This window comes from Grus americana, chromosome 1 (genome assembly GCF_028858705.1).
Source record: "Grus americana isolate bGruAme1 chromosome 1, bGruAme1.mat, whole genome shotgun sequence".
NCBI lineage: Eukaryota > Metazoa > Chordata > Aves > Gruiformes > Gruidae > Grus > Grus americana.
In genome coordinates, this window is record NC_072852.1 from 63,193,923 (window position 1) to 63,217,250 (window position 23,328).

The 23,328-nt window shown below is 39.0% G+C and overlaps 1 protein-coding gene across 4 annotated transcripts; it reads right to left on the reverse strand.

Moving 5' to 3' along the window:
• Positions 1–276: 276 nt before the first annotated feature.
• DRAM1 (DNA damage regulated autophagy modulator 1) lies at positions 277–18,856 on the reverse strand. 4 transcript variants are annotated; one of them, XM_054812575.1, is made up of 7 exons: positions 18,327–18,856; positions 11,885–11,952; positions 10,405–10,547; positions 6,423–6,600; positions 5,299–5,357; positions 3,861–3,953; positions 277–1,636 (listed from the first exon to the last, which is right to left on the reverse strand). In XM_054812575.1, the coding sequence occupies exons 1-7, from the start codon at positions 18,482–18,484 to the stop codon at positions 1,592–1,594; spliced, it is 744 nt and encodes a 247-aa protein (XP_054668550.1). In that variant the 5' UTR covers positions 18,485–18,856; the 3' UTR covers positions 277–1,591. The 4 variants fall into 4 exon arrangements, with proteins under 4 accessions (XP_054668550.1, XP_054668551.1, XP_054668553.1 ...); XM_054812576.1 differs by having other exon boundaries at positions 277–907; positions 18,327–18,854; XM_054812578.1 differs by lacking the exon at positions 3,861–3,953 and having other exon boundaries at positions 18,327–18,810.
• Between the last annotated feature and the right edge of the window lie 4,472 nt (positions 18,857–23,328).

The window sequence follows — 23,328 nt, forward strand, 5'->3', positions numbered from 1 at the left end:
TTCAAAATAACAAGATGTCACTTTTTGTGGTTGGCGTACATTTTCTTGTGGGTATTTCTGATCTTCACTTGAAGGAATGTGTGCCCCTTGCAGAATACCTCATCAGCAAGACATAAGTGTTGCATTCAATCAGTACTAGATTCGGCTTTTAACATGATTGTAACTATAAACCTCTGCAAGATAACCTGAACACTGTGGAAAGCAAATCTGCCAGTGAAAAACATTTTTACTATTTTTATTTGGAAGAACTTATAAAGAAAACATGGAGTCTTTTAAGCTGTGAAATAGGTGAATTTAATACAACTTAAAATACACATTAAAGGAAATATCAACAGATGACTAGTCTTAAGACATCACTCTCCAAAACACACATTTGTTTTATCTCATGGAAAATTAGCAACTGAAAATCATCACTATTTCTGCATAAACTGTGATAGACCATGGCAAATGTAATTTTCAGAGAACTTGATTGATAGCCAAGTGGTTAATGCACTAAAGGGAGGTAGTGAATTAGTTCACGAAAGACCCTTTTGCCTCCAGATACTTGTAACATCTGACTTCTCAAATAGTTCCTTTCCAAGTCTTTCATTACAGAAATAAGTTTATAGCAGCAAATATGCCATATCTTCACTAGAAAAGCTTTCCAGGATTTTTTTTTCTTCAGTTTTATATATGTATATAATACTCATCTACGTATAACTGAACACCTGAAAACTACTGGTGCCTCTTTTTTTTTCCATTCACTCCCAATTACTTTGTGGAGGCCCTCTTCATTCCATCATTGCAGATTAAAACACAGGCTGGAAAACTTCTGCTTTGTATTAACCAAATTGCAGTACGATTTCTCTTTAGTAGATCATGCATAACTGTAAATTTACTTTCTATTCCCACTTCAGGTTTAAGCTTCCTATGGCCGGCAGCACATAAAGGGGAAAAAGGGTTAGATTTTTACAACATGCATTGCAGTGATGATTAGAAAACAGTTTCCAAGCAATATAGTTTAAACTTCCCCTAGGATTTGTATTTGTATAAAGCATCCACTATCAGAAACATGTAGCATAGTGTTGTAATTTACTAACTGCAAATTTCCAGTTGTGAAACCAAGACTCCCACTCCTGCTCACGCTTTCCTCCACAGTCCTCGCAACTTAACAGCGTACGAAGGAATTCGGCCTTAGTGTCTTCCATTCTCTTTAGACTTTCCTAACTATTTGCAAAATATACTTTCTCAAGTTTAAAACTAATGTTACTAACCAGACCATAACAAATGAAAAAGTATGGATACGTCCAAAAGTGAAGAGCTGAGGAGATCAAAAGTCTTTGAAAGACTTTCAAGTGCTTTTACAGATTGCTTCTATTACAGTATTTTTACTATATCAAACAGTACAAAAATTACAAAATATTGCAAAAAGGTAGCAGGAACATTGCTGCGACTTTTTAAAATGTTTTAGTGGTTGCTGGTTTAGATGCTGCAGAGTCAACGGCATGGGTTCTTTACACAACTTTGAAAATACCTGTCCCTCTGCAACATTTTCTACAAGTAAAAAGAAACCTAGAATATTCATATATATAAAATATCATTTTCTCCACTATCAGGAGTCTTCATGTATTTCTGTTGATATCCTTAAAGAAACTCTCTAAAAGAAAAATAAACCAAGATCAGCTTAAGATAAATGAATTTTACAGTTTCGTGATATAAAGTACAAAGAGATAAAACAAAAAAATATATTTAAGTGAAATACCCACTGTGAGAAATAATTTTTAAAAGGCTTATTTTTCTTAGAGTTTAGTGGTTGTTTTTTCTGAGTTAAAAATTTGGCTTTCTGTGAGCACTGGTAAGGACAAAACAAGGATAAAATCTAAAAAAATGGACAGTGTCAAACACTAGCACTGGATTTCATGCTATTTTGTAGCCTGTAAATTAAAAGGTGTGCATTTATCTTTAGTTTAATTCCATCACTTTCTCTTATTTATTATGTTCACAATATTTGTATATAGTTAAACTTTCAATATTGAACACTGCAATCTGTGATCTGAAGCAAACTTATCAACTCATTCAACTACTCTGAGCACTACAGCATTGTCCACAAATATGTATCTCCAAGGGAGGAGTATGACTTTTGATGAAACAGATACCATCATATAGGTAGACATCAGAAAGGAATGGACTGGCAATAAATACCTCCTCCCAAAAACTGTAAGTCTAGTGATGCATGCATTTCTGAATGGTACTTCAATATTTTTGTCAGGTTTAGAAGGCAATTCAATGTCTTTAAGACAATGCATTGTGTAATTTGGAACAATTACTTTTTTAAAAAAAGCATTTTGTTCTGCAGAACCTAGCCTTTTCTTTTTTTTTAATAAGGGAAAGTCCTACAGCCGTGGTCTATTCAGCATACTATCAGCCAAAAGTAAACAGGTGTAGAAATGTTTGCTATCGGTTAGCAAAATACATGTTAACTCCGAGTCCTTAGTTGAAAATTGATTTCTGTATATGCTTATTAAAGTTATATACAGATTATATGTAAGTATTAACCATTTCCATGCTGAGCAAGCACGTAAGTGAAGAAGCACATAAATTAATTACAAAGTTTTACATGATCTGATGTCAAACTTTGGTTTTATGCCAGAGGACTTAGAGGGTTCTCACTATTTTTCCTCCCTTCCCACCTCCATGAATTCTGGATATGGTTTCCAGCAATTTATCTCAGCACCAATTGGCTTGCATGTGATCTTGATTCTACGGTTATGCAAGTACTTGGATCTAGTTGTCAACTTTCTGGGACTTGAGTGAGGCAATGGTGTATATGAAAGACCTACGTATGGGGTATGCCATCTACAGTTATTACAACTGAGTTAGTTCATCTCTGTAATTACAGTATAAAGCAGCAGTTCTCAGTCTTTTCTACCTTAATGTCCCTACTCCAGTCTTGCAAAGATCCAACTACCTTGTGGGGAAAACAAATATCCAGAAGTCTGAGAAGGATAAGGAGGCCACGATCCTCCTAACATCTACAGTAATATCCAGGAGGTTTTGTCCTCAAATCTCCACAAGGCACTTGCCATGAGCAATGTGGGGTTTTTAATTTTTTTTTACAAGTTCTTTTTGCCAAAGTTAAGCCACACACATTGGTATTTTCAGCATTTTGTATCCCTGTACCAAATAAAAACGCCAAGAAACACTGCAGCTAGAACATGCTGTGTAAACAAGAGTTGGCAAGGCAAAGCTTGGGACAGTAAGTTCAAGGCATGCCTTTCACAAATCATATAAAAGTGTTTTCTTTTTAACTAATCTAATATTCTCTCTTCCTTAAAGTCAGACTTGATGCATCACCAGATCCCGCTATCCAAACCAGAAGGTTTTCATGTCAATACTTTTCAAAAAGTATTTGATATTCTTCACATTGTGAGGGAACATATATCAAAATGTGTAATTTATTTTTTTTTAAAAGGAAACATCTGTGTTTGAAATGAATTGGATTATTATATAAAATCCCTTAAGTAGAAGGAAATGCAGTTTTAGTTGCATCATTCATTTTGGTATTATGTCACCTTTAGAGGGCCTCTTTCTACAAAAAGTGTGGTAAATAAGTAAAAGATATTAACTTACCTAACAATTTCCAATACCAGACATCTATTCAACTATTAAACTGATTTATAAAACTGATGATTTTTATGTTTTAAAACACAGGGAAAAAATATTCATTAGGTAGACAGAAATCAGTTCCTTGTCTAACAAAATTTGTTTCTATATAGCTTTGGTATATCTAGCTGAGATAAAGAATGGTAATTTTCTATTGCATTTGTTGTTATACAATTCATAGCACTTCTTAGTCACTGCTAAAATATGTAGATACCAACCTGAAAATCTCTAATGAATGTTAAAAAGAAGAAGATAAAACCAAAGGCCACTGTCCATTCACAGATCGCACTCACAAAATGATAAGTGTAATCCTGATGGAATGAGACATAAAATAAATTTTCATATAAAACAGCTAAACAAAATAACTGTGGAATACTATGAAAACAGACATTTCCTTTTGTAAATTCGACCAATATTCTACGACTTCTGACTCATCATCCCAATACCCTGTTGTATAAAAGTCAATTCAGATTTAGTTTTTACAGAGCGGTAAGTATATTTATCAAGGTTGCATATGTTCCATTAAGCACTAACACATGTTGTGCACTAACATAAAAAATTGTACAAGAAAACTGCAATTAGCACAAGATCAAAACATAGCTTGTATATAATTTGCACATGAAAAATGCAGTTCTTATGTGAAGGATACCAAAGTGCCCATATTCAAAACTTTTACTCAGAGCCACTGAGCTCAGTAGTACTGTCCCGTACAGTAAATTCTCACGATGTTTTAAAATGGAGGGCTACCCTTGTACTACAGTTCCTGACAAGACCTTTGTTTTTAAGTAGACCATCATAGAAAACCTATGTAATATGACACAAACAGAATGTAAAGTGTTTCTTAACATGCCATCAACAAATATGCCGTCTGTTTCAGTGGCAACATTTCCTCATCCTTGCATCTCAAGTAAAAAAAAACCTCAAGAGGTAGATATTAGATATCTACCTTGTGAAGATTTCTCTCACAGCTGACTTGCTTTGGTTTGAAGTGCTTGGTTTGGTTGAAGTACATTTGCCAAGTTTGCTTTTATTAAGCTCTTCAAGCAGGGTATGCTCTCTGCATTATATTTAACCTGTTTTTTTAATACTTCCACGTGGCAAAGTTGGTCCAAAAAGATAACTTACCTTTCATAGTTATCATTCTGAGAACATTGAAATCAGTTCAAATACCTGATATTGACTTTAGTATGTTTCAGGTCAGAGGCCCAAAGTTTATCACAATAGTAAAGATTATTTAATAGAGAATGGTGAAAAAGCTAAGAAAAAACAATGTTGTGAAAAAACCTCAAAAACTTCAGTATCAAATTGGTCCAAATTTGTTTCATGTGTGAAGTTCATTTTCAAGAAATGTGACTATAAAAGGAAGTAGAACAAGTCACTTCCAGATTAATTTTTTTTTTTACAATTTATTCCACAGGTAAGTTCAAATGCTTAGTTAAAATGAAAGTCTAGCTCTCTGAAGATTTACCCATCCGTGACAAGTTTTCTTACCCAAGCCGCAGACAGTTTTCTAATGAAGAAATAACTGGAAACCAGCATTGCACAAATTGGTGAGATTTCACAAATCTGTTCATCTGTTCACACTTTCAGATAAACATAACAGCATGCCCCAAATAAAATGACACAGGGTAAGTTGGCTACCTAATGAGATTTTACCTTTTCACCTGGAGTCCAATCAATTTTTGTCATGGAAATTTGTGAAGCAAACACAATCACTGGGAAAAACACAGTGTAAAGGAAACTATAAAACTTTAGCATGTAATTGTGAAAATGTCTTCTTACAAAAATATACTCCATCTCTGCCTTCTGTAACACAGGAGATCCTGAACAACCAGAATATAGAATCAAAGTATTAAGAAGACAAGTAAATGAAACGCATTATTGAAAGGTAACTGACAGCAGCAATCAAAACAAATTTCTGCACAAATAAATGTTTCTGCAGGTTCTTCCAAAGTACAGAGGGGAGACACTCCAAAACTCAGATCACATTCATGACCGAGAACTGTGGGAGCTGGGTCCTGCATTGTTGGAAGGGGAACCACGCTGGTTTCCATTGGTCCACAATATAGGCCTTGCTATATTTGTACAACTTTCTCTCAGGACTGGGACCCTCTTTCACAGCTGCTGAAACCAAAAGCAGGCTGTAGCTGGGTGGCTGATGCAATGACCTGCTGTGACCACTTTCTAACACTGGCAGATCACCCTAAGCCAAATAAAATCAATGGGGTGACTCTGATTTCAGCAGGCTGTGGGAAAAGACAGTAAGTGTCTTGACTGTGTCTCTAGAGGAGGCATCTAATGAAGACAAGCACCAATCAACGTGATCCAAAGCATCTGCGTAAGCTTAAAGGAAATCTTGTGAATACCAACTGTATTTTATATGTCTGTGTTTTAGGTTCATTTCAGAAGTGGTGCCCCGCTTTGGCAGGTCTTTCTCCATATCCTCCTTCAAATGAAGGAGGCTGGAAAGTTGGTCTAGCTGACTTGCTGAGATCCCTTCCTATCTGAATTATCATAAGTTCCTATGAAGAACACTGGGGCACTAGATTTAAATATACTACTGAAAAGAAGAGATACAGCTTTTTAGAAAGATCCTGAAACTCATCTTTATGCTATTACTGGTGTCTCAACATGCTATATGCATTATTGTAGCAAAAATATTAGAGACCCCTAAGCAAAGATTGTAACATTATTTTCATCCTTTATCAGCAATGGTTTAACTTAAAAGGAAAATCATGAATGTATAAAGAGAAAACCGTGGGATACAACATAAAGGATACTGGGAATGAAAGCAATGCATGATATTACAGATATGGCCATCCTTATGTGACACACAAAGTAAGTGTTCCATTGTGGACAGGACTTGTAAGAGATTATAGACTGAAGTGTAATGTATATAACACCAGAGCCAAATGCCACCAAAGCTCCTATGTCATGGACACTGGGAACAGACAGCTCCTGGAAAGAGAATCAGTACAATAGTTAGCTGCTACTATTTGTACGTGGCAGGAATCAATGAGCCCTGAGAAGATGGTAGCCACATTATGCTGGGCATGTACAAGCAGTGGGAAACAGTCCCCTCTCACAACAGTCTACACAGGGAATAGGAAACAAAAGCAGGAAAGAGTAGCTCAGAGAGGTAAACTAAGCATGTTCAAAGCCACCAGGTCAAAGTCCTTTCCTGTGTTCACAGAAGAGCATAGATCAATTTTAGTTCTGTTCAACAGTTGGTCTATTACCAATTAATGATTCCACAAACATGAACTGGCTTGTGGTTTTCTTAAGAGGTTGCTATACCTCCTTTTTCCCTTTACCCTGCCAAAGATTTTAATCCTTTTGTGCTGAAAGTCTAATCTGCATTTGTGTGGCCATACTCTAATGGTAAAGTTTCATAGGAACTGTTCTAAATAGACTAGTAGTCTAGTAATAGAATAGTAATAGTGACTGCTATAGCTCTGTCCCTCACCCTCCAGTAACCAGCCACAATGCTCCAGGAAATAAGTCAGTGGAAAATTAGTTATATATTAAAAAAAAAAAGTGTTAATTAAAATGAGCTCTTGATATGAAGGTCTTATACTGTCAGTCTCTTGAATTATTCAGCTTTCTTACTCTTCCCCACATCATCAGACACTTTTATTCAAGTTCCGCAACAAGTGAAAGTATGTATAAAATTCCAGTATCACTACATGTGGCCTATATTTTTGTAATACCATACCTATGGACAATTCTCTCCTTTAAAACACAAACAAGTAGAATACTTAGTAACAAAACAGATGAATATTCCAGAGAAATTATTGTATTCTAAATGTTTCAAAAAATTACAAATACAAAGTTACGCCACCTTGGAATCCAGTATCAGACAGATAAGTGTGCTTCAAAGCTCCTTTCTGTCACCAGAGCATAGCAAAACATGTGCTATGATCTGACCCACTACAGTTCTATTTTAGTGATTCATGAAAACACATGTATATCCTTTCATTACATCTTTTAACATCTTTCCTGCCTGGAGGCCACTGTTTTCTTTGTCTTGTAAAGGTTATTATGTTCACATGCTCTTTTTATTTTTTTCCCCTGTGTTTTCCTTCTACTCATCCTCTTCTATCTCTCTGTGATGTATGAAGTTCTGTCAGATTTTAAGGCATGTTCCTTACACAGGTATTTAAGTGGCATCTCCTCTATACTTGCATTTTTTTCTCCTCTGTCCCACTTTTTGCCTTCCAGATAGGAATTAGAGGATTTGGTATGGAAAGCATTAAGCAAGCATAACTGTTGGCTTTTGCATTTAGCTCCATATGCAATACACAGAGCTTTTGTAACATAGCTCTCAAGATTGTTCCTATCAAACTGCCACCAATTCCCTAAAAAGTCCATCACACTCAACCCCTGTAGAACCTGGGAAATGTTGCTACATCTATTATGGTAAGCCTCTAAGTGTTCCAGTCAAAGACAGGAAGATCTCTCTTTAATCATGTGTAACGTCTAACAGGCAGAAACAGACCTGCTAAGACCTAGGTTTTCGCTTTGCCTTATTCTTTAAGGATTATGGGATTTTTCCTTCCATATCCAAATATCTTCTTAAAGCTAGCCCTCCACTGTCTGCCATTTCCGTATTTCAAGCACTGTGTTATTTAAAACAGAGAACAAACACCTGATTCATGACCATTACCTATTTTCTCAGAAACTCTTTTGCTTTTAGAGGACACACTCCTAGTGTTTTCTCCCACCTCTTTCCTCACTTTTGCTAAGTGTTCAGAGACCAATACCTTTAAAATTCCATGCTACCTACCATATCTTACCTTGAAGCAAAAAGGGTGAAAATATTTTCCTTACAACTAATTATACTACTTAAAAGACTCACCATAAGTGGCACTAGATTTGAGTAAATAAAAGCAAACCTTAAATATTTCCAGTATAATTTCACACCAAAGCATTTTTAACAGACTAGATATTTTGCTTTGGGAAAAGAGAAAATAAACTGATGCCCAATAGCATCAATTAGCTCTACTACAGTACTCAGGTATGGTGTTAGCTCACCTGCTGGGGAAAAATAAATGTTAAGAAACAAACAGGGAGTGCACGTGAATGTGAATTTTCTGCATGACCCACTGATTATAGGGACTAGACTGAATGCTAAAGAAATAACTTTTAATTCCAGCTTTGCTTTGGTCTCCTGACCTGAAACAATCACCTGACCTTGAGCAAATCTCACAGCCTATTCATGTCTCAGTTATTCTACTGGTAAAGGAGATAAGAGCGTACCGTTCACTAGTAGTATACTATAGAGTTAAAAGACCCAAGACTTGCAAGCCACCATTTCCATCTTCCTGGGCAATTAAGCACACTCAAAAACCTGCAAGATCAGATCCTTAGCTAGATTAGATCCTTACTGTGTTCTGAATCCTTCCTACAAACTGCACTTAACATGGAAAGACAGGTCAAAGCAGAGGAAAGAGAAATTAGGTAAGGAAGGAGTTTATGAACAGGCAATGAGAGACAATAGAGATTATATAAGAATCAATGTTCTGTCAAGAGACCCCTTTGGAAACTTTAGGATCAAAGTTTCTGCTTCCTTGACTCTCCCAAATTATTTTGCATTCCTGATTTGTCTTTTCCTTATTGAAGCTGAGTTCGTTTTCTGTTTCAGCCAAGCAACACTGTTCCCCATCATCTAACTTTTTTTTGTGCCACATATAAACCTCATCAATAAGAGTATATAAACGTAGAATAGCATGCTTAGAACAGACTGCAATGCCTGTAGTGTTTGCAATCCAGACACACTGCCTGGAGATAGACTAAAAAGAGCAAGATACCAGTCTAAGGCAGAGGGGGTTTTGTCTGAAAATACCATGTCAATTATATGCAAAATTGTACTGGCTGCTGAAGTGCTGACAATCTTTCTTTTGAATTTCTCTGTATGTTGCCAGGTCACTATATAAGCACAACAGTATCTGCCAAATTCAGCTGTTTCCACAGATTTAAAGCAACATCTCAAACTATCTGCCAATTAAACTTGACTTGATTCTCAGCTGAAGTTTTGAGAGCAATTGTCCTAATACTTCTTTGTGTCAGTATCTACCCTATTACACACTTCCTCACTAGAAAAGGTGAAAAGAATAATCTGTTTCAATATTTTTACTCTCTACTGAATTTTCTGTCAGACACTGAGGGCTGGACTTCTTTGATTTATAATGAGATGTCTTATCCATTCTGGCAAAGTGGTAATTCTGCATGTCTCTATCAAAAGACTTAACATGTTGTTATGCCATCTCCTACAGACTCAAAACAATGGGCTAATATTGTGCTCAGTGTTCTAACCTGTCAGCTAAGTCTAGTTTATTCTGTAGAAAATGCTGCTAGCGTGCATGCCATCTTACAGGTAAAAATACAGGTGCTTTTCCTAGTTTAATTTATTCTGCCCTACCTGACTGTAAGCAAACTATACTGCTAATAGTAAAGCTTTTTTATGGTAAAGTTTTCCTAGTAAAAATTTTACAGCAAAAGCATCTATATTCAGTTGTTTTCTAGTACAGATCTGTTACAAGACAAACCCCTTACTGACATAGCTGTACAAGCAAAAGATCTAGTATACAGGGGGAAAGTAAATTTGTCTTTTTAAAGCTACAAAAAAAGGCAGGAGCAAGCAAGACATTCTTACTCCATTTGCCAAGTATCCACACTGGGATGATGTGATCTGATCTATTTGATTTTTTAACTGGTAAAACAACTTTAGTTTAATTTATGATACGAAATTTATGGTCATACCTGAAAAGTTGCAACTATGCCCATTCCAATACAGCCCATCAATCCAATACATAATGAAAATATGTTGCACGAAGACCTAACAAAGTGCGATGACTCATTTTGCTTCTCTATTAATAAATATCTGATGTACATTGTAATTACACCTGAAAAACAAAAAGTACATTTTTTTCAATGATCATGTATTGCTTACATTTTAACACCTTGCAGTGCAACACATTAGCATACAGAATAAAATTGTGAATATAATACAAATATAAATAATACTGCCTTCTACTGGGATGAAAAAGTAGTGAATTTCAGATGTATTACTTTCATTAATATTATCTTAGTCTTAACACCGCACATTAACGCTATCTAGAAATAACTGCACATCACTGCAAGAAAAACACTAATTTAAATCCCATTCTCCTGTGCATTTTAGGCACAGACGCATTGGCATTCCACAGTAGGAATAGCTGTTCCAGGGAAATGAACGATAAGCTGGAAGTGAGAGAATTTATTCTGCTCTGATATGCAGTCTTGTACCAGAACTACATCTCCTTATAATGGATGCCCTGAAGAATTAATACATTTTTGTAGAGTGTAAACAGAAAAAAACATAACTAGCTGTGTATCCAGAAAATATTTTCAAAGCTTTTGGGCCAATTCTGGCTGCCTTTTAGTACATACAGCATCCCCAAACCACTACACACAGATTGTATTCCAGCCTATGTGACCCCAATATGCAGTTCACTCCTGACAAACACCTCTACTGAATTATCATAGCGGTAACAACTGAAAGAACATAGTTCATCAGGATATAATAAGCTGTAGACTGGATTCCACAGTTCAATAACACAGAACAGTTTCAGTCTATCTGCAGTTGGAAAAATAAATTGGGTAACTTTCTTCAGGCACTATGAGGTTATGTGAAACACACCACAATAGTGTGACTGAATGAGACTCATAGAAAAGGTAAAATACGTGATTTTTTACCTTGCATGAAGGCTATCATGGACTACATTTACACAGAGGTACTCAGCTCTTTAACCTCCATCCCCTAGCAGTGAACAGAAAATGCCAAGCTTCCTAAATCAAGGTCAGCAGACATTTAGTGGAGGGGTAGGCATCTTGCAGAGGAAACCAGGCGTTGCTTCAATACCATTCTTCCCTTTGCTGCAGCATCCTAGAACCTAATGTCTCCCTACATCAAAGATACAGTTTTTGCAAAATAATTGCTATCTTTCTTCCACTTTTTATTTCCAGATGCATTGACTACTATGCACTGATGAGGTGCTCCTAAGAGACAGAAGCGCCTCTAAGCCTGCACTTACTGACCCTAAGGACCTGGCCCTCTAGATATTACTTCCATCTATCTGATACTACCATTTGACTGTGCAGTACCTTTTCTGCAGGATATTGTATAGACTGCAATATAAGCAGACAGCTTTTGCTAGCTTTCATGTCTTTGCTGTGCTCAAACCAAGTACCTTATACATACCTAAAAGTGCTGAAATATTGATCATAAAACCAAAGATACCACTCTCTGGAGGTTTAGTTCCAGTGTCACTAAAGCAGGAAGAGAAAGAAATGAAAAGTTAATTGAGATCCGTGAAACATAAATGAGATGTACACATGAAACCCCCAAAGAAATGTAACTTGTGTGAACTGCTGCTATGTGCATAAGACATTTAAATATATAAATTGGAATGTTGTCCGATGCATGCTTAAGCTCCATTTGTAGTACTGAATCTTCCTTTTTAGAAAAAAATATTTTTAGAGCATACTATTCGAACTGTATTTCTTCCTTTTCTGTATGCAATATGCAGAGACGTTACAGAGCAATACTTTGCTCATGAACGACATAAATGATTACATAAATGACATTTTAGAAATTACATTTTTTTTATCTGGTAAATTAACACCATGAGAGAGTAAAACATATCTAATGGCATTCAGTATCCTAAGATATGAGAGAATTTGGCTTAATTTCCTGATTTGTTTGAAAGGACTTTACCCCAGGAAAGCAATTGTGTTCCAATGCCCGGGAATGCTCCTAGGCAATGTTTAATTTACTAATGTAGATACAGAGTACTCTAGGCCCAAGGTGTTGTCTCTTCTGCTGAAGCAATTCACCCTTATTGGCGATAATTAGAAGTTCACTGGAACAGACAGACAGAGCATGAGTGTCAGAATATCTACAGAATTTATACGCATACATACATGCATACATATATATGAAAAACATCATATATACAAAATATATGTTACGTAGTGTGTTGGGTTTGCATGGCAAGGTTTTGGTAGCGGGGGGGGCTACAGGGGTGGCTTCTGTGAGAAGTTGCTAGAAGCTCCCCCTGTGTCTGATAGAGCCAATGCCAGTCGGCTCTAAGACGGACCCGCCGCTGGCCAAGGCCAAGCCAATCAGCGCCTCTGTGATAACATATTTAAGAAGAAAAAAAAACAGAGCTTTTGCAGCCGGAGAGAGGAGTGAGAAGATGTAAGAAACTCTGCAGACACCAAGGTCAGTGAAGAAGGAGGGGGAAGAGGTGCTCCAGCCACCGGAGCAGAGATCCCCCTGCAGCCCATGGTGAAGACCATGGTGAAGCAGGGCTGTCCTCCTGCAGCCCATGGAGGAAGGATGAGGGGGTGTAGAGATTCCACCTGCAGCCTGTGGAGGACCCCACGCCGGAGCAGGTGGAGGCACCTGAAGGAGGCTGTGACCTCGTGGGAAGCCCACACTGGAGCAAGCTCCTGGCAGGACCTGTGGACCCATGGAGAGAGGAGCCCACGCCAGGGCAGGTTTGCTGGCAGGACTTGTGACCCTGTGGGGGACCCACGCTGGAGCAGTTTGCTCCTGAAGGTCTGCATCCCGTGGGAGAGACCCACGTTGGACAAGTTTGTGAAGGACTGTAGCCCGTGCGAGAGACTCATGTTGGAGCAGTTTGTGAAGGACTGTCTCCCGTGAGAGGGACTCCACGCTGGAGCAGGGGAACAATGAGAGGAGTCCTCCCCCTGAGGATGAAGAAGCAGCAGAAACACCGTGAGATGAACTGACCGTAACCCCCATTCCCTGCCCCCTGTGCTGCTGAGGGGGGAGGAGGTTGAAGCTGGGAGTGAAGTTGAGCCCGGGAAGATGGGAGGGGTGGGGGGAGGTGTTTTAAGACTTGATTTTATTTCTCATTCCTCTACTCTATTTTGCTTAGTAATAAATTAGATGAATTTCCTCTCTAAGTTCAGTCTGTTTTGCTCGTGACGATAATTAGTGAGTGATCTCTCCCTGCCCTTATCTCAACCCATAAGCTTTTTGTTATACTTTTTCTCCCCTGTCTAGTGAATGAGGGGAGTGAGAGAGCAGCTCTGGTGGGCACCTGGCCCCCAGCCAGGGTCAACCCACCACACGTAGAAAATGGAATACCTGCATCATAGAATCCTCTTCCCTCTTGTCCCTACATATGTGCAAACACTCACCCCAGAGAATGGCCTTTCCTCACAGGAAGGACATACTCCTGGGGATATGTGGGTTCAAGTTCCTTCAAGCAGGATTCTTCTATACAAGGCGGGTGCTCTGTTGAAAGAATACTGCAATGCCATCATCTCTTTATGCTATTTTTTTCTTGTCTAACATATGACCAGTTGATATCTATTTCATTTGGCTCTGTTGGTCACGCCAATGGAAAAGTTCATAAATCTTTACATAAGATTTGGGTGTGAGCTGAGTTTTCAGTTACTGAGCAGTACCAAGAGGCTCGATTGTGTGTGTAAACAGAGGCACCCAAGGAACTCTACTATCAGAAACGTAAACATGTAAGGATTTTAGCTAATGTCAAAGTTCAGTGGAAACTGAGCAAAGATTCTGAGAACAAAACTTTCTCTTAGGTGTATGATGCAACAAGTAGGTACTAGCTAGAGATTTTTTTTATGTGATTCAGGAGGACGAATACTCTTCATTCCAACAGTAAGGTTGGATTAGCTTTTAGTGCTAAACTTCTAAACCTACCACTGAGTGCAGCCAAAATGACAGGTGCTGACTATGAATGCCTGTGCTCTTAACACCCAAAAGAGAAAGCACTCTCTACATAAGCAATCGTTCTTAAAGATTTTGAGAATTTTGTTAAGTTCAAGCCAGAAGAGCATGACCATATCAAAAGCTTTAATTTTTTAGAAATTAATATTTGCTCTCAAATCCCTTCTATGTTACAGAAGCATTTGTATAATCAGTTGCTAAGATGATTTATTAAGAACAGGTGAAGGGAGAATCCTTTCCTATGAAAAGTTGATGCAAAAACTAGAGAAAAATCTTGTGTTTCTTTAGACTGGATTGGTTCCAAATTCTCACACAACAAAAGCTTGGACCAGGCTTTTAGACAAGTTTTTACAACTTCTCAGGCATTAAGAATCCCTATTCATCTGTATTTTCTTGTCGTAATGCTTTCTGAAGACTTGCTCCAGCTTGTACTCTGTATTAGTCTTGTTTCTCTTTCATAGTGGAATTGATGAAAACAGTACAGTAATTCTCATTTTTTTGTTTGACACTTCTGAAAATCATCTTAATCCATGTTTCATTTAGCCCGTTTTCTAACTTTGAACCTCCCATCTTTTCCTCATGTGCCTGGAGTGTTTTCTTTAATATGACAAAGGACTCCATTTAAAAAGTGGGCCACTTGTGACAATCTTGAAGGACTTTTGCAAATGAGAAACTGCTCTATGCTAAGTACAGGACTGTGATCACTTCAAAGCTTTTGAAGGACTTTAGGTGAGAAGAGAATGGAATTGGCACATGGAAAGAAAGCCATTTGAAGTTCTTGGAACACTTCGCATCATAAGAGCAATCCAAATAACCTGAAATTGCACTGAACTCCATTCATTTTTTAATTAAAGCTTTTCTCAAGCTAAAGCTTTATAGATTAATTTTGCTAATGTTGATTTTTAAACTCAATAATCTTAGATGTATGCTTTCAAGAAATTTCATACCAAGAATACCATATCATATCTAAAATGTATTTGCAAAGTACTGCACTAGACTTTTAAGGACACAATCTTTTTAATGCCATATTTTTCACTAAAAAATCCCTGAAGCTAAATGAAGACTTAGGTACATTTTTGTTTTACTTCTGGTCTGCTGCTTTGGAAAAAAGAAAAAAAAAGTATTTGTGACAGTTACTTTCTTTTCATCAAAAAGAAAAAAGCAAAGGGCACATATGAAACAAAAACATATGCTCACTTATTTGCAATGGTGCATAGGTGAGCACAACTGCCATGGAAAAGACAAGGAACCATGAAAATGAGCATTTGTGTCACCATCTCATGTAGCAGAATTCTACAAATGGTCAAACAGTCTTCTGAAGAGTGGAAAGATAAGAAGGTAGAGCAGGGAATAAATATTTTAGGGCTAAAAGACTCACCATCATCAAATTTTCCTCATAGCCATCGTAAACTACTACTCTCCAAACTGAAGTCCCAAATTTTTAACGTAAGAAGATCATATTCTGCTGCCAGGGATTCTGATTGATCCAGAGGTACCAATTGGCAGCAAATACCTTAAGCAAAATTCCCTTTAGTCCTTCACTGAGAATTCAAACCGCCAAATAGCCACCCCAGCACATCCAAATTAGTTTGGATTTTGAGTAGTATGAGCAAAAGAACTAATTTGGGCACAACCTAATCACCTTTTAGGCCTCAGCTGCTGGAAAACACAAAATCATATTAATTTTTGTCTACCCAGAAATGTATTTATATGGTTTACTTGATGAGACATTAGCACAGTTTCAATGACAAATTTAGATGTGGTCTTCTCGCACTGTGACAGCTGTTACATGGTAAACAAAATTAACAAGTTACCTCAAGGCATACACAGGATGCTTGAGGAATCTAAGTAAGAATTACAGAAATGTTGAACTAAAATTTGTGTTTTCCTCTTTCATGTAATTGGAATTTCCCCATACAAGGTCTATTTAATTTTTATAGTTCATTTTAAGATATTGCACAACTGAAATGATGCAACTTTCTTCCTCTTTCTTTTTTATCACTCTAAGTTTCACTAAATCACATTCTTAATCCCATGATTCAGCTTCTCAGGCTAATGCAATGACCTGCAAAATAAGAATATGAATTATGGTATGACTATTGGCCTGAGTACTTAGAAGGAATCATCATATTACTCCTAAGTCCACCTTCTACAAAGATCATATGCTTAGACCATGCACCTTTAGAATTATTACAGATTGTTCACCAACAGTCAATGTATATCCTTAGTCCAAATGTTGTGTTAAAAGGATGTAAAATAAACAAGACATCTGTCTTTCAAAAAACTTCACTAACAAATGCAGAAGGCCTGAAATCTGAGTGGGTTTGGTTTTGGTTTTTTTTAAATCATTGACACAGCCTCATATGTCTTGGTTTTTTTTAGGGTATGTGGACATTTATTGTGATGCCTTAGTTAAAGGATAAGAATGATTTTTACAGTGAGATGTTCAGTTAGATTGATATAACTATGGAAGCTGTGATACATTCATCAGCATTACACAGCTGTGACTTGTAGGTTTGGTCTACTTCTTTAAAAAGAATGACACATTTTGAGAGATCTGGGCTGTCAAAAACTTGACTGCAAACACAATTATACAGAAAAAACCACGTCCTGTTCTCTCACATATTTTATTCAAGGACATGGCTTCAACATAAGAAACATCATTTGTCAAATTTCTTACTACAGGACCTCAAAATCCTTCTGAGCACAAATCGTGTACTGAGCATTGACACAGTTATATGAAATGGTTTATTTTTCTTGGTTAATAATGGATAAATTGCACTGGTTACAAGTGCTTTTGTTTCAGTAAAACTGTGTATGTCATCAAGGAAGATCATGAGTATAACCACAATTGTTAAGGCAGTAGGGTATTTGTACATGCACAAGTACAAGGCTTTCCAAGAGCTGACTCCAGATTTGGGCAAATAATCTTAAAAAGTTTTGCTAACATAAGCATGAAGCCCAGCTTTCTTTGGCTGAATTTGAATGATGCTCAACTTTCCTGTGGGTTAGGGTGTCATTTGCACCATCTCACTTGCTTGTGATGACAGACCTTAATGTTCAATCAATGTACGTGTATGTACAAATTAGGTTAGCAGTCTTCAGAAATCATGCACGTCCATAAAGTCCTTCAAGGAATTAGGTCTAGATGTGTCTTGAAACATGTGTTTGAAAGTCTTTTTTAGATCTTCTATATATCAGAGACCACTCTTGGATTTCTGGCTTATCTTTAATCTGTTTAGATCTAAATACTCATAATTTCACAGCTCAGATTTAAATGTTAACATAAGCAATGTATAAACAATGATTTATACAAATTGCACTTAAACGACCGAGGTTATAGAAAAGAGATGCCAGTAATCTTTCCAGGAGCCTTTTGCACTCATTGTTCCTATGCTGAAATTTTAAAAATGCATGTTTGTCAGGGTGTGTGTCTTCCAAAAGCTATTGTAGGGCTTTGAGTCCTGTCACCATCCGGTGCAGTTTGCCCAAGTTCTAGAGCTGCACAAACAAAACTACATTTCCACCACTGACTCCAAGGCAGATCCCTTCAGTTTTGCTAGGATAAGGCCTGCAGCACACTTTGGCTCCAGCAGAAAACTGTTTCAAGTCCTTTCTACCACGACCGTTAGCATTGAGGTCCTATGGCACTCAGAGTCGCCTGGGTGCTGGAGGTGTGATGGGTGACAGGAGCACACAGCGGGTCCCTGCTCTGCTTGCCCTCACGGGGAGGCCCTACCACCGCTGCCTCTCTTCCCCTGGGGAACCCCACATCTGCGCCGGGGACCCGGCCCCAGCCGCCGGGGGTAAGAAGCCGCGGAGCCGGCGGTGAAGGAGCCCCTCAGCACCTCCCGGCTAAGCCACCGCCTCACAGCCCGGGCGTCACCCCCCTCTCCCACCGCCGCCCCTGCCTCACCTGATGTAGGGGACGAGGGGCTCGACGTGGCCGGCCAACACGGCAATCACATAGGAGATGATGAAGGCGGCCGAGGACCAGCTGACGAGCAAAGCGGGGACAAAAGCCACGCCGGGCATGCAGCACAGCATCGCCGGCGGCTGCCCTGCCCCGGGCATCAGCGGCTGGGGCGGGAACGCCCGGCCGGGCTCCGTGGCGGCGCCCTGAAGTCACAGACCGTGAACGAGGACTTGCGGGACGCACACACCCCCCGGCCGGTTCCCACCCGCCCGTCTCACACTTGTCTTCCCCTGCCAGGCAGCGGCGCTGCCACCTCCGACAGCCCCGGGGATCCCCCGCCGCCCGCTGCCTTCCCTTCACTTTCGTTTCGCCTCAGCGCTCCCCCTGGGGGGGGCAGCGCCCGCGCCCGCCCCGCCCGCCGCCGCTAACGGCCGCCAACGGCTAACGGCCCAGCCGGTCCGGCGGGGTGTCCCGGGCGGTGGGGAGTAGGGGCCGGCCGAGGTGGTCCCGTTCGTCTTTCACCTGTGGCGGCATCTCAAAGAGTTTCTGGTCGACAACAGAAAGTCTCCCTGCCGGCCCGGCTGTCCTGCCGGCTCTCCGGACTGCACACGCCCTAGTCTGGGGCACGGAGGCCGGCCGTGCTGCCGGGGAGCGCTTGGCAGCGGCTGCGGAGGGTCCCGGCGATTTGTGCGCTTACAGTTATATTTCAAAGGAAAAGGGGCTAAAAATGCGTCCAGCGTTTGCGTTTATCGCTGTGGGCTTCGCAGCTTGTGCTTGCTGCGAGGCCGGCTGTGCGGGCAAGAAGCCCGGTCGGGCCCGGTTAGCTGTGGAGCACCGCTCCTCGTGGGGGCACGGCGCGGAGGAGCCAAGTGGTTCAGACACCCGTGGTTGGACGGTCTCATTGTGGAGTCCTGCACAGTACAAAACTCATCCACCTTGGACTCGCATTTCAAACACACGATGTAGCCTTGATTTGCATGTCTTCTGGGGGATTCACTTTTTCACACTCCTAGAGGGAAACCACAGTTTAATTCAAAATCACGCCATGTTCTGCATTTTCGCTTTGGTTTAACCTGAAACCATGGACGATCTGTCAAGGTTGTTTCTATTTCAAGTGTTCATATTCATCTGCCCTCCAAACTAACATCCAAATGCAAGGTCACCATTCTGAAACAAAGACGCATACGGCGTACTCCACCTCGCTCCTTTCCTCTCCTGGAAAATCTATTGTGAGTCTTGCCTTGCTTCTTTCGGTACACATTCCCTGTGGTGGAAGAGTAGTAAGCTAGAAGGTGAGTACTTTGCATGCCTTTGAAGATATCAGGAAGAGAGTCCAAGTAATCGCACAAATTATTCTACTGCTAAGACTAGAGGTACTCTACACCCTGTGCCGTTTGGCAGTAGCATGTTGCTCACATTCTTAATGTATAACTTGAGTCTAATAATTCACTAATACTTCATGATTACACTCAAGCATTTTTTTTTAAAAAAAAAAGCCCGTCCCTTTTCATATTGGCTAATACTTCTGTACTGAAGTAGAGGTATTTTAGGGAATATATTTAGGGAAGGCAAGGGTTTGAAAAAAAAAAACCCAACAACAAAACCCCCACAAATTCATACTTAATCTTTCCATAGGTAATCTGTCTTCTAGTAATTTTCAGTGGCAGAAATTTCTGGCTGAAAGAAAGGGTTTATTTCTTTTTAAGTTAGAAATGCAAAAGTAATGGAGTGAAATTTGTATTTGAGCTGCCTTAATATATGCTGATTTAAAACTTTTTGTTTAATTACCCTTCAATATCTTTGTTTTTTCCCTTGGAACAGAAAATTAAGAGAAATACTATACAGGAGCTATATCTAGTCTTTTTGGTAAATAAATGGACTGCAGAAATGTGTCGATGTTCACTGTATTTATAGAAGTAGAATTTGACTTTTTTTTTTTTCTTCAGTAATGTAGCATTCTGGTTTGGTTCCTTGTAGAAGGAGGATAGGGTTAACTTGATTTACTGCATCAACATTTAAGTGAGATTGTTGGAAACATGTTTCATCCACTGTTCTGCAAAATTGCATTATACTAGCTATAGTTTTGTAAGTGGTAAATAACTCACTCTTAAGTGAGAGTTGAGTACTTAAATTCTTCACATGACTTTTTGCAGTGCCTGGACATTATTTGGAGTGAAAGAAAAAGACACGTTTTTGGCTCAAGCAGGTGGTAACTTACTGTTTGGCAATCACTAGCGAAGGCACTTTGTTGCTATGTAAACATTTATTACAGCTCATGTGATGTTTCTTGATACTTTTATTGTAGGAGGTAGTCGGTAACAACATATAATTTGAGCAGTGATCTTTAATCTGTTTTTGTCAGCAGCATTAGTTCACTTTTCTTCAAAAGATCATTAGGAGCTGCAAGGAGTAACAAATACAGGTCTCACAAACTTGGGGGAAGTAATTTTATTTACTGTACTTGAGAACATTAGTGTGGTATTTCAAAGAAGGTCTATGTATTTTGATTTATTTGATTTATTATTGTGCTTTGGACAAATTATATTAAAACACTGGCAGTATAAAAATGCAAAATAACTATGGACTTTAATGTAACTTCACTGGATTTTTGCAGATGAAAAATTAGAGAGGAGCCGTCAATGTGCACTCACAGCCCAGAAAGCCAATTTTATCTTGGGCTGCATCAAAAGAAGTGTGGCCAGCAGGTTGAGGGAGGTGATTCTACCCCTCTACTCTGCTGTGGTGAGACCCCACCTGGAGTACTGGATCCAGCTCTGGGGTCCCCAGTACAAGACAGGCATGTTAGAGTGGGTACACAGGAGGGCCACGAAGATGATCAGAGGGCTGGAGCACCTCTCCTGTGAAGACAGGCTGAGAGAGTTGGGGTTGTTCAGCCTGGGGAAAAGAAGGTTCCAGGGCCCTTATAAGAAAGATGGAGAGAATTTTTACCAAGGTTTGTAGTGACAGGACAAGTAGTAATGGTTTAAAACTGAAAGAGGGTAGATTTAGATTAGATATAAGGAAGAAATTCTTTACAATGAGAATAATGAGACACTGGAACAGGTTGTTCAGAGATGTTGTAGATGCCCCACCCCTGGAAGCATTCAAGGCCAGGTTGGATGGGGCTTTGGGCAACATGGTCTAGTGGAGGGTGTCCCTGCCCATGACAGGGGGGTTGGAACTAGATGGTCTTTGAGGTCCCTTCCAACCCAAACCATTCTATGATTCTGTTGTTTAACAAAATGATCAGACTACTTTCTATATGCTTGAAACATTGATATAAATTTATGCTTGTCAGTGTAATGTCATATTACAATCATTAGAAAAATAGATGTGTCAAGATGTGTAAATAATAACACCCTCATCAGTGATTTGAAAACCTATAAAGCTAAAGGAAATAGTCATGGAAGAGACCTGAAATAGGCTATGCTGGTGATACTTGTATCCCCACTTTCCTTCTGGTTTATTCACTATCTGGTTTCCATGGATTTTATATTTATTATATGTGACTATTTTCTTTATCACATTACCTTCTGAGGAAAGTCAGGTAGTTTTAATTAGGTAAGGTGCATAAAGAGATCTTCTCTGCAAAGTGTCATGTAAGAAGCTCATTGTTTTGTTATGTCACTTACATAGCACTCTTTCATTTTTAAAATAGTGTGCTAGACTAAATTTTGCCTTGGCACCTCCAGTTTGAGAATGGTTATATACTGATTTTTAAACCTATCTCTGTTCCATTCTGCTCTCCTTACTGTCCATACCTGTATGTGAATAAAAAAAAAAAAAAAGGACTCTACTCAAATGCGCTCCTGCTACCTTGTGGGTGCGTACTCCATGGACTTTTTCAGCTGCTGGTGCAAGGTTTAATTGTCATTGACAGCCATTCTCTTTCTAACAGAAAACACAGGTAGCTAAAAACAGTTTTGGGTGAAGGGCTTGAGGGCTCAGGGATTGAAGCAATAGTGAGACAATCACATATTCTGGATACATCAGCGTCTCACTGAGCATTGATAAAAAGAATATTGAATAGTACTTGCTAAATTAAACAGATTACTTGCACACTTCACTTCTCTGGTATTTATCTGTCACATCCAGACTATTTTTTGTCTGGTGAATCCATTCTGGTATTTAAACAATGGAGGTTGGGGGGTTTCTGGTCTGGCTGGTAAATAGTCTTGGTTTCCTCTGAGAGAAGCTGAGACAAGCACTGCAATGGTCTCTCTTGTAACAACATGGTTCTGGTACTGGTTTGCCTCTGTCCTTCCCCTGTTATACTTGACACACTTAAACTTTTCACTGCCTGAGAATTGTGTTTACAAGAAAGCTGTTTTAAAAATAAAGGCATGGAGAAGCAGCATAGCTTAATTTAGGCAGATTTTGAAAGACATCTAAATAAAATAAGAAAGTGCTGGCTACAATGTGTAATTCCAAACTCACTTCTTATAACGTGATATGGGACCTGAAAGACCTACTTCGAAAACTCCCCCTCCCCAAACATGTTGGTCTTTAATATCTCTGCATGGTGTTCAGACAGATCCTGTGCAGAATAGTTGTGGTAGCTCTTACTTCCCTGATTTGGTAAAGAACTTGCTGGAAGATGGAAGAACAAGCAAGATAGAACATGACAGTAATGAAAGTCTGGAGCATAAGCAAGAGAAAGGATAAGTATTTCAGTTACTTCTTAAAATCTTGTATTTTGCTACACACAAGCACTACGAAAAAGGCAGCCTTGATCCATGAATGGAATGCTTACATATTTTTTTCTAACACCTGCCAATCCTTTAGCAAACTCTACAGCAAAGCCACATGATTTTTGCCTTACATCATATGTATTTTTTAAAGATGAGCAAAGGCTACCTCCCAAGCTTCCTTTGTCTGTCATACACAGACATTCAAAACACTAAATAGAATTGAAAAAAAAATATTTTGGCCTGTTACTTCACTGTTCTAGCACTTTTACCCTTTCTTTAAACTTGGAAGTTTTTCCAGTGCAGAACAAAAC